The sequence below is a fragment of the Mauremys reevesii genome, linkage group 13, assembly GCF_016161935.1.
Source record: "Mauremys reevesii isolate NIE-2019 linkage group 13, ASM1616193v1, whole genome shotgun sequence".
In the NCBI taxonomy this organism is placed as follows: Eukaryota; Metazoa; Chordata; order Testudines; family Geoemydidae; genus Mauremys; species Mauremys reevesii.
In genome coordinates this window covers 9,790,276-9,802,678 of record NC_052635.1, presented here as the reverse complement: position 1 = coordinate 9,802,678, position 12,403 = coordinate 9,790,276, and the positions used below count along the sequence as shown (strand labels likewise).

The window sequence follows — 12,403 nt, the reverse complement described above, 5'->3', positions numbered from 1 at the left end:
ATCACTGGCGCGCATGATGCAGGCAAGGAGTAAGGGATCTTTTTGAATTGATGCTGCTTGGTGATATGAGGTAGAGCTGTCCTTTGCTCTGTATATTGTTGAAGTGGGAGAAGGGATAGACATTTATAAGGCTAGCTTTGTTTGCATGTATTCCACATTTCCTTGTGAAGCTAAACCATGCAGTGAAATAGTGTCTTAATGTGCACCGAGATTTCATGAGAATCCTCTGGAGAGATCTCTAGGAAATTTTCCTGGAGGTACTCGCCAATCCTCTGCTGAAGGTTCCTTGGCAGAGCTGCTCTGTTCCTTCCCCCACTGCAGGAAACTTACTGAGTGAGGGAAGCAACCTAGTGACAGAGGATGTGGAAAAAGCTAATGTACTCAATGTTTTTTTTGCCTCTGTCTCCAGCTCCCAGACTGCTGCAATGGGCAGCACAGCATGGGGAGGAAGTGACCAACCCTCTGTGGAGAAAGAAGTGGTTCATGAATATTTAGAAAAGCTGAACAAGCACAAGTCCATGGGGCCGGATGCATTGCATCCGAGGGTACTAAAGGAGTTGGCGGATGTGATTGCAGAGCCATTGACCATTATCTTTGAAAACTCATGGCAACTGGAGGAGGTCCAGGATGACTGGAAAAACGCTAATGTAGTGCCCATCTTTAGAAAAGGGAAGAAGGAGGATCTGGGGAACTACAGGCCAGTCAGCCTTACCTCAGTCCCTGGAAAAGTCATGGAGCAGGTCCACAAGGAAACAATTCTGAAGCACTTAGAGGAAAGGAAAGTGATCAGGAACAGTCAATATGGATTCACCAAGGGCAAGTTATGCCTGACTATCCTAATTGCCTTCTATGAGGAGATAATTGGCTCTGTAGATGAGGAGAAAGCAGTGGACATGTTATTCCTTGACTTTAGCAAAGCTTTTGATACGGTCTCCCACAGTATTCTTGCCGCCAAGTTAAAGAAGTATGAGCTGGATGAATGGACTATAAGGTGGATAGAAAGCTGGCTAGATTGTCGGGCTCAACTGATAGTGATCAATGGCTCCATGTCTAGTTGGCAGCCGGTTTCAAGTGGAGTGCCCCAAGGGTCGGTCCTGGGGCCTGTTTTGTTCAATATCTTCATTAATGATCTGTACGATGGTGTGGACTGCACCATCAGCAAGTTTGCAGATGCCACTAAACTGGGAGGAGTGGTAGATATGCTGGAGGGTAGGGATAGGATACAGAGGGACCTAGACAAATTAGAGGATTGGGCCAAAATAAATCTGATGACATTCAACAAGGGGAAGTGCAGAGTTCTGTGCTTAGGATGGAAGAATCCCATGCACTGCTACAGACTAGGGACTGAATGGCTAGGCAGCAGTTCTGCAGAAAAGTACCTAGGGGTTACAGTCGATGGGAAACTGAATATGAGTCGACAGTGTGCCCTTGTTGCCAAGAAGGCTAATGGCATTTTGGGCTGTATAAGTAGGGGCAATGCAAGCAGATCAAGGGGTGTGATCATTCCCTCTATTTGACATTGGTGAGGCCTCATCTGGAGTACTGTGTCCAGTTTTGGACCCCACACTATACGAAGGATGTGAAAAATTGGAAAGAGTCCAGCAGAGGACAAAAAAATGATGAGGGGTTGGAACACATGATTTATGAGCAGAGGCTGAGGGAACTGGGATTGTTTAGTCTGCAGAAGAGAAAAATGAGGGGGGATTTAATAGCTGCTTTCAACTACCTGAAAGGGGGTTCCAAAGAGGTTTGATCTAGACTGTTCTCAGTGGTAGAAGATGACAGAAGAAGGAGTAATGGTCTCAAGTTGCAGTGGGGGGAGGTTTAGGTTGGATATTAGGAAAAACTTTTTCACTAGGAGGGTGGTGAAACACTGGAATGGGTTACCTAGGGAGGTGGTGGAATCTCCTTTCTTAGAGGTTTTTAAGGTCAGGCTTGACAAAGCCCTGTCTGGAATAATTTAGTTGGGAATTGGTCCTGCTTTGAGAAGGGGGTTGAACTGGATTATCTTCTGAGGACCCTTCCAAACCGGATATTTAATGATTCTGTGATTCTATGCACCCTCAGCAGTACCCAGTGTAGTAAGTGGAGGCAAGGTATGAGGCCCTGAGATTTAAACTTTGGTATCAGAGGCCCAGTATGAGGCCTAAGGCCTGAACTAACGTAATGGTCAAGACTTTGCTAACATAAAGCCAAGTTAAGCTATGAGCCAGAGGCAGGTCCTTTTCACAGAAGCTGGCAAGGAAAGGGCTGATGTTGCATAAACATATACCTACAATGTATTGGTTACTAGAGATATAAACGTATGGTACCAGAACACTCTGATACTTGCACATTCTACACTGATAACAGGGAACAGGCTGACTCATCCTAAAGGCAGGGTCAAAAGGGTAATATGATGGATAGAGTTGTTTTGTTTGAAGCAACATGTACAAGGTGAGAGGCGGCACCTTACTGCATAGAGGGGTTGTACCTTGCTACATAGAAGGGTTGCACCTCAATACGTCAGGAGTGATGTGTAACTTGTTTGTACCTGTGTATAAGAATGCATCCCTGGGGCGGTATCTTTGTCTGGCCTAGGGGGCAGTGGGAAGTCCCGCCACTGACTGAGCCGGTCCATTGTCAGGGAGCACATATGTGCTAGTTAGCAGAACCTTGGATATCTAATCTGGGGAGCTAGAGACTGTGTTTCTCTTCAACAATAAACCTGGACCGGGTGCCTTCGTACCTCATCGGAATCTTTGGTTATTGGGGGTTCTCTCGGGGTCTGCTGTGCCAGCGATCTGCAGAGCTGGGGCAGCGCACAGAGGGAACACACACATGCAGCAGACTGATATCAACACTGAACAGAGCAGAGCACCACACCGGTGGCCATCTGATTACACCCAGAAGTCACCTACTAGAGGATAGGCCCAACAAGGAAAATAATAGAACACCACTGGCCATCACATACAACCCCCAGCTAACACCTCTCCAGCGCATCATCAACGATCTACAACCTATCCTGGAAAACGGTCCCCCACTCTCATGGGCCTTGGGAGGCAGGCCAGTCCTCCCTTACAGACAGCCCCCCCGACCTGACGCAAATACTCTCCAGCAACTACACACCATGCCACAGAAACACTAACCCAGGAACCAATCCTGTAACAAACCCCGTTGCTTTCGCTGTCCCCATATCTACTCTAGGACCATCATAGGACCCAACCACACCATCAGGGGCTCATTCACCTGCATATCTACTAACGTGATCTATGCCATCATGTGCCAGCAATGCCCCTCTGCCATGTACATTGGCCAAACTGGACAGTCTCTACGTAAAAGGATAAATGGACACAAATCAGACATCAGGAATGGTAACATACAAAAGCCAGTAGGACAACACTTCAATCTTCCTGGACACTCAATAACAGATTTAAAAATAGCCATTCTTCAACAAAATAACTTCAAAAACAGATTTCAAGGAGAGACTGTTGAGCTACAATTCTTTTGCAAACTTAACACCATCGATTTGGGCTTGAATAGGGACTGGGAGTGGTTGGCTCACGTACAAAAGCAATTTTCCCTCTCTTGGTATTGACACCTCCTCATCAATTATTGGGAGTGGAAAAGATCCATCCTGACTAAATTGGCCTTCATCATTGTTTCTCCACTTGTCAGGTAACTCCCTTCTCTTCATGTGCCAATATATATTTATGCCTGTATCTGTAATTTTCACTCCATGCATCTGAAGAAGTGGATTTTTTTACCCATGAAAGCTTATGCTCAAATAAATCTGTTAGTCTTTAAGGTGCCACTGGACTCCTCACTGTTTTTGTGAAATATAAATAAAGACAATAATTAACCCTGCAGTCTTTAAGTGGCATGAATTTAGCACTAGACAATTGACCCATGACCAAAATTCCTTCCATGTTTTAACATAACTAATACAAGCAATGATCATTTCCTGAGTATTAATTATTATTAACCAGGACTGGCACCATATTCAGATATAAAATAGAATGAGCTAATTTCTTTTCTCAGTTATAGCAGTGTAAACTCTTGAGTTACTCCATAGATATTCCACAGATCCTCTATTGATATTACACATTCATGATATAGTTACTCCATAGAAGGTACGATGTAAACCAATACACTCCATAGAGTGGCTGCATTTAACCACAGGCTCCTTTCACAGCTACTGTAGACTTACTCATGCGAGTTACTACATAGATGCTACAGATTTACTAATTACTCAACAGATTGTACAGGGATTTCAATACATACTACAGACATATTCCATAGATACTACAGATTTACTATGAAGTTATTTAACAGATTCAAGTTGCTCAATAGATACTACAGCATAACTACAGAGTTTCTCCAGTGTATCTAAAAGCAAAATGGAGCCCTGCACATAGAAAATTATTCACAGTTTGATACTACTTTATTCTGGCTTCCATTTACTTCCCACCCCAATGGCTGTATCTGATCATCAGTCTCTTCATGGCACTGATGATCTCCTTGTTCCTGAGTGTGTAGATCATGGGGTTCAGTAGTGGGAAGACCACGGTGTGGAACAGGGACACCACCTTGTCCAGGGGGAAGCTGCGGAAGGGGCGGGCATAGATGTAGGGGGCGGGGACGAACATGATGAAGACCACGATGATGTGAGTGACACAGGTGGAGGTTGCTTTGTTCTTCCCGCAGAGGGACTGAATCCTGAGCTTGACCAGCAGGACGGTGTAGGAGATGAGGAGGAGGACAAAGCACACCAAGGTGACCAGGCCGCTGTTGGAGAACATCAGCATCTCCACCACGTAGGTGTCGGTGCAGGCCAGCTTGATCACCTGAGGCACATCGCAGAAGAAGTTGTCCAGCTTGTTGGGGCCACAGAAGGGCAACCTGATGGTCAAAGCCACCTGGACTATGGAGTGCATGAAGCCCCCCACCCAGGCAGCTCCCACCAGGGCACAGCAGACCCCCCTGCTCACAATGCTGGCATAGTGCAAAGGTTTACAGATGGCCACATAACGATCATAGGCCATAATAATCAGCAGGAAGATCTCAGCTGCTCCCAGGAAGTGGATGAAGAAGAGCTGGGCCATGCAGCCCCCGTAGGAGATGGTCTTGCGGTGGGAGAAGAAGTCAGCTAGCATCTTTGGGGGAGTAACAGAGCAGTAGCAAATGTCTAGGAAGGCCAGGTTGGCCAGAAGGAAGTACATGGGGGAGCCCAGGCAGGGGTCACTCCGGATGGTGAGGATGATGAGGACATTGCCTGGGAGGATGACTATGTAGAAAAGCAGGAAGAGGAAGAAGAGGAAGAGCTGGACCCTGTAGGCCTCGGATAGCCCCAGCAGCATGAATTCCGTCACCCATGTGAGGTTCCCATGCTCCATCCCATCAGTGTGGATCCCTGTAGCACACACAGGATGGAGAGAGAGGAGGAGATTATAGTGGCCACCGTGAATGAGCACTTCCACATACAATAGCACAGTGCGCCAAGCCGAGACATGTCGGCCAGGCACAGAGGATCCTCATTATGAGGATGGGAGGAGAATGGAGCCTCCACTGAGGTAACTTACACACTGAGGGCTAGACTCTGCATGCAGGTGCATGGCTGCAGGTTCTGCTGATTTCCTCATATGCAGATCTGCAATATAGACAGCCGCACTTAGCTGAATGGAGTGCTGACAATCCACACCAGCGGTGAATCTGACTCATTGACTCCAACGGTGCTACTGTCAGTTGATGCCAGCTGGGGATCTGGCACTGAGCATATAAATAGACTTATGGAGTTGGTGGTAGAACATCTATACTCATGGTAGCATTCAGATTTTCACTTAAAACATGGAGTTTTGCACTTTGTGAAGAATATAGTGTAATCTCCCCAAATTCACAGCATGTAATTGATGAATAAAGACTGAATTTCAGATTCTCTCATTTTCTAGTCCAGATTGTAAATCAAGTGATTACAAATTGGCCCCTTCTAAAATTTGAAATGTAGAAGGTGTGTGGATTTGGGGAAATCCCCAGCAAATTTTTTACTGATTTTTGATATTAGCAAAATCATTCACCTTTGGTGATTTCATCGTAGGCAACTTTTGAAGTTTCATAATCTGTCACTTTTAAGACTGGTTGAAAATTAGCCATCAAATCTCTCTCTCTCTCTCTTTTTTTTTCTAGAGAGAATTTGGTTTCTGATTTTTTTTTTAATGTGGGAAGGATTTTCTTTCCAATTTTTTTTTAAATTAAGTTAGAAAAAAATATTTCAAGCTTCTGATATTTTTGTCGGTGGTTCTTTTTAGCAGTTTTTGGCCATTTTTTGGTTTGTAAGTGGCTGATTGTGTTAGATTTTTTTTCAAGGTTTAATTGGCCAAAAAGAAAAAAATATATTTTGTTTCTTGACAAAAACCTCAAGCTTTCACCCCCGCCCCGCCAAAAAACAAACAAAAACCAACAAACAAAAAACAAAGAATCTAATAAAAAGAACAGGAAAAAGTCTGACCAGCTCTAGTCATTTAAAATATATATTCACAATTATATAGAATAACATTCTGTGCTAAAAGAAAGTTCTTTATGTTTTAAAGCCAAGCACTTAAAATTTCAGGATAGCAATAGCTCTTTTTTCCCCCCACTTTGTCACACTTGGAGCTCATGTTCAGCTGATTATCCACCATGACCTCCCCCCCAATATTTTTTCTAAGTCATTGCTTTCCAGGATAAAGGCCCCCATCCTGTGAGTATGGTGTACATTCTTTGTTCCTAGATATGTGCATTTACATTTAGCTGTATTAAAATGTGTATTGTTTGCTTTTGCCCAGTTTACCAATCAACCAAGGGCCAAAACATAGGGCCAAAAACTGATCCCTGTGGGACTCATAGGCGTAGTTTGACTTCCAATGGGACCATGCTGGGGGTGGGGGATTCCATGTATGCCCAAGGCTTGCAGTTGGGGGGGGGGCAATGCTCCCCCCTCATTCTCCAAACTACACTCATGGTGTAGAATCACACCCGCTCAATAATGATTCCCTATTTGCATACAGTTTGGGTATAGCTACACTGCAATTGGGATATCTGATTGCAATTTAGACATACCTTTTGAGACCTAGACAGTTTTAAAATAATTTGTCATGTTGATTTTCATCTTTCTAATTTCTTAATAAAAATATGGTATGGTTCGTTCTGTCCTGTCCTCTCTGCATTAGAAAGGCAAGGTGGGTGAGCTGATAACTTGTACAGACTAACTTCTGTTGCTCAAAGAGACAAGCTTTCAAGCTACACAGAGCTCCTCTTCAGGCCCTTGGACTAATACAACTATAACAATACTGCAAACAATTCTTAGGCATTGATATTATGATACAGTGTAATTACGTGATCATAAACTATATTTTCCTGCTTTATTCAGTGCACAGGATGGAGAGGAGTATAAATCCCTCTGCTCAGAGCTCTTGTTCCCAGTGTTTAAAATCAATGAAATTCCTCTTCTCTCTCAGCTGTTCAGCCAGGCCCCAGTGGTGCCTGGTGATTGTCTAGGACACAGAAGAAAAACCCAGATGTCGAGCTGCTCAGAAAATGGGATTTCCATCCCGTGGAAAATTCCAAAATGTTGACAATAGCTTCCATCATGAATTGGGATGAAAAGTGAAAAGGAAAAGCTCAGAAAGGTTTCAATTCAGAAAGGTCAAAACAAAACATTTCAACATTTCCCATCACAATACAATGTTGAAATGTTAAAGTAATAGTGCAGATTTGTTGAAGTATATGTGCATGTATTTAAGAGAGTATCAATGGAAATCGAGAGATTTCATTTGGAATCAACTGCTGGCTGAAAATGTGGATTCAAAATGAAACATGCCATTTCAAAGTATCATTTAGTACATTTGTTGTTTTAATTTTCATGACAGAAAATCAAAAATGGAATTGAAATCAGCAATGTTAACAATTTCTAGAAAGAAAGAAAGAAAGAAAGAAAGAAAGAAAGAAAGAAAGAAAGAAAGAAAGGAGAGGGATGGAAAATGAAAAGAAGATTTAAAGAGGAAAGGAAGCACCTAACTGCAGACAGAAGGAAGGAAGGAGAGTACATCAGCTTGGGTTTCCTCCCTGTGAAGCAGCTTCTGTCTCCGTTGCTCAGATAGGTTGGCCAAGGGGGGCAGAGAGCAACTTACTGGATGGGATCCCTGCTGCGCCAGCAGTAGCTGAAAATTGCCCCTGTATAATGAGGCTATAGTATGTCTCCATCCAATACCCAGCTGCTCCCATGACACTGAAAGCACCACCTCAGTTGTCAGCCTCAGCTGAGAAGTGAATGTGCTCCCTTTCCTGCCTTGGCAGGCAGGGCCAGGCTGATGTTAATATGAATGCAGCTATGCCATGAAACACGGACTGGATGAATGGACTATAAGGTCAATACAAAGCTAGCTAAATCATCAGGCTCAATGGGTAGTGATCAACGGCTCCATGTCTAGTTGGCAGCTGGTGCCCCAAGGGTCGGTCCCGGGGCCGGGTTTTGTTCAATATCTTCATTAATGATCTCAAGTATGGTGTGGATTATATCCTCAGCAAGTGTGTAGATGACACTAAACTGGGAGGAGTGGTAGATAGGATTCAGAAGGGTGTAGAAAAATTAGAGGATTGGGCCAAAAGAAACCTGATGAGGTTCAATAAGGACAAATGCAGAGTCCTGCACTTAGTACGGAAGAATTCCATGCACTGCTACAGATTAGGGACTGAATGGCTAGGCAGCAATTCTGCAGAAAAAGACCTAGGAGTTACAGTGGATGAGAAGCTGAATGTGAGTCAATAGTGTGCCCTTGTTACCAAGGCATTTGGGGCTGTATAAGTAGAGGCATTGCCAGCAGATCAAGGAACGTGATCATTCCCCTCTATTCTGCATTCGTGAGGCCTCATCTGGAGTATTGTGTCCAGTTTTGTGCCCCAGACTACAAGAAGGATGTGGAAAAATTAGAAAGAGTCCAGCAGAGGGCAACAAAAATGATCAGGGGGCTGAAGCACATGACTTATGATGAACCGCTGACGGTGTTGTCAGAATGCTACCGGTGTGGTGCTCTGCTCTGTTCAATGTTGATATCACTCAGCTGCGTGCGTGTGTTCCCTCTGTGTGCTGTCCCAGCTCTTCGAAAATAGCTGACACGGCAGACCCGACGAGAACCCCCAATGACCACAGAGTATAGTAAGATGCAAAGTCACGTCGGCCAGGTTTATTGTCAAACGAAGCACGATGATAGTTCCCTCTAGATTGTTACTCTACAGGGCATACTATGAGAAAGTGCCCGCTGGCAATGGACTCAGCTCAGTCAGAGGCGGGACTTTCCACTGCCCCCTCGGCTGGACAAGGACACCACCCCTGGGATGCATTCTTATACACAGGTACAAACAAGCTACACATCACTCCTGACGTATGAGGTGCAACCCCTCTACGTAGTAAGGTGCCGCCTCTCACCTTGTACATGTTGGTTTGAACAAAACAACTCTATCCATCATATTACCCTTTTGGCCCTGTCATTGGGATGGGTCAGCCTGTTCCTTGTTATTTGTGTGGAATGTACAAGTATGTGAATGTTCTGATATCTAGTGTTCAGTACCTTTTAGGTACATATCTTCTTGCAGCATCAGCCCTTTCCTTGCCAGCTTCTGTGAGCAGGGCCTGCCTCTGGCTCACAGCTTAACTTTGCTTTATGTTAGCAAAGTCTTGACCATTACTTTAGTTTAGGCCTCAGGCCTCATACCAGGCCTCTGATACCAAGGTTTATATCTTAGGGCCTCCTCTTACTACAGACGGAACTGGAATTATTTAGTCTGCAGAAGAGAAGAATGAGGGGGGATTTGATAGCTGCTTTCAACTACCTAAAAGGGGGTTCCAAAGAGGATAGATCTAGACTGTTTTCAATGGTAGCAGATGACAGAACAAGGAGTAATCATCTCAATTTGCAGAGTGGGGAGGTTTAGGTTGGATATTAGGTAAAACTTTATCTCTAGGAGGGTGGTGGTGAAATCTCCTTCCTTAGAGGTTTTTAAGATCAGGCTTGACAAAGCCATGGCTGGGATGATTTAGTTGGGGATTCATCCTGCTTTGAGCAAGGGTTGGACTAAATGACCTGCTGAGGTTCCTTCGAACCCTGATATTCTAGAATTCTATGATCTAGTTTGACCTGAAGAATGCTATCCAGAGAGCTCCACCCACTGATTCCTGCAGCCAGTCCTGTCATTTGGGTTTTACCTATAGTGTATAATTTAGCAAGTCACTCAGCAAGTCGTCAAGGAATGGAGAATCCACCACATCTCTTGGGAATCTGTGGGTGAAGCCTTTAGTCCTTTAAAAGCCCACTGGGTTTGTGGTTTACATTGCTGTGTAACCAAAGTTGGGTTAACAGAAGTTCCATGGTGCCTTAGTTCAAATGGGTTTTATTGACCCAGCTCTCTGGGATCCAATGATCTATGGAGGGTGCCTACTGGGGTCTCCTAAGGGGCTTTGAGGGTACCACACGCAGGGAATGGAAGCAAAAGTGGTGTTAAGAATGGGATTTACTGTGGACTTTATTTGAATGAGCCCATATCTGTCTTTCTCCACCGGCATCATCATTATCCTTTTATTCTTCATGCGCTGCACCTTTACATTTCAAGGAGTCTGTCATTCTGTGAGTGGCAGCTGCCATTTTCTCTCCGGTTCTGAGACATACACCCTGTGCTCTCCTCTCCTAGACATTCTGGGTGGCACTTTCCAAACCTGCTAAAGGATTTTGGCACCATCTCCTAGGCAGATTAACATTTCTTCCCAAGTGCATTTTGGAGACTGGGATTTTCAAAAGACACAAGGGATTTAGGTGCCCAACTCCCATAAAAATTCTATTTAACCTCTCTAGTGGTTGGGGGAGTAGTCTAGGGGAAACCTAGGTTCAAGTCCCTGCTCCACCAGATGCTTCCTATGTATTGGGCAAGTCACTTAAGCCCAGATCCACAAAAGGATTTAGACACCTACCTGCCATGGGAGCAGGGCCGGCTCTAGCATTTTTGCCGCCCCAAGCAGAAAAAAAAAAAAACAGCAGCAGTTCAGAGGCAGGTCCTTCACTATGGCCTTGGCTACACTTGCAAATTTGCAGCGCTGCAGCAGGGTGTGAAAACACACCCTCTCCAGCGCTGCAAATTGCGGCGCTGCAAAGCGCCAGTGTGGTCAAAGCCCCAGCGCTGGGAGCACGGCTCCCAGCGCTGTACGTTATTCCCCACAGGGAGGTGGAGTACGGACAGCACTGGGAGAGCTCTCTCCCAGCGCTGGCGCTTTGACTACACTTAGCGCTTCAAAGCACTGCCGTGGCAGCGCTGCCGCAGCAGCGCTTTGAAGTGCAAGTGTAACCAAAGCCAGATGGCCTCGCTGCCGAATTGTTGCGCAATGGCTGCACGTGCAACCCCTCTCTTCATTGGCCGCCCCAGACACCTGCTTGCTATTCTGGTGCCTGGAGCCAGCCCCAGTTAGTATCCTCAGAGTATGTTTTATACATGCAGGCACCTTTAAACTGAGGCACAGAGAGCTGAAGCCCCCAGCCAAAGCCTGTCTCTGCTGAATGACATAGAAGAGGGCAATGTGGCTAGACTCCAGATCTCCTGTTCTAGCACCGTATCCTCTGTCCCACACTGATGCCAGCTAACCAGAAATACTCTTAACAGGTGGACAGCATAGAAACATAATTAGACACAGCCTGTATCCTGGAGAGTTTACAACTGAAGTGGACAGGACAGAGAAAGGGAGGGAGAGAGAGAGGGAGGGGAAATAGAGATACGAGGAGGGGAAGAGCCTGGCACAAGGTCACACAGCAGGTCAATGGCAGAATCAAGAATAGAAACCAAGTCTCCTGATGGCCACTGAACCATAAAGATATAGAGTCACAGAGGGAAATTACACAGAACAGATGTAGCTGAGCGATGCTATTAGCCCCTCATCACACAGAGATGGAAATGCCGCTGGGATCTGGTGTCACAAACCAGATTTGGTAACAGGCAGGAGGCCGTCTATGTGGTGTGGCAGTGAGTCCTTACAGCTGAGCTGTCATTGGAGATGCTTTCTGAGTCCATGTCATATTTCCTCAGAAACTGGAAATCAGGCAGCATTTGCTTTTTAGTGTGTTACCTCCACGTCCAAGTTTGCATATTTCCCCAACAAAGGAAATATCTTGGCCAGATCATTGGGGTTGGATGTGCTTTGTTCCATCCTTCATACTGTATTTTATCAAGACAGATCTTCAGACTTTGTAAACTGATGCAGCTCCATGGATATTAAGGAGGCCATGCCAATTTCCACTCAAGTGTTAATTCACCTCTCCTAGTCAATGGCACTGATGAGTGATGTGCACCTTTCATACTCCTACCATGAGATATTACTAAGGGAAATCAGGGCCATACTCTCTGTCACTGT

General features: G+C 45.1%; 1 protein-coding gene across 1 annotated transcript; it reads right to left on the bottom strand.

Moving 5' to 3' along the window:
- Nucleotides 1–4,439: 4,439 nt before the first annotated feature.
- LOC120380619 (olfactory receptor 4N5-like) lies at nt 4,440–5,375 on the bottom strand. The gene has a single exon (XM_039498491.1). The coding sequence runs from the start codon at nt 5,373–5,375 to the stop codon at nt 4,440–4,442; it is 936 nt and encodes a 311-aa protein (XP_039354425.1).
- Nucleotides 5,376–12,403: the final 7,028 nt, after the last annotated feature.

Excerpts from the sequence above, each read along its gene's own strand:
- LOC120380619 (XM_039498491.1), bottom strand. The coding sequence starts at position 5,375 with ATGGAGCATGGGAACCTCACATGGGTGACGGAATTCATGCTGCTGGGG.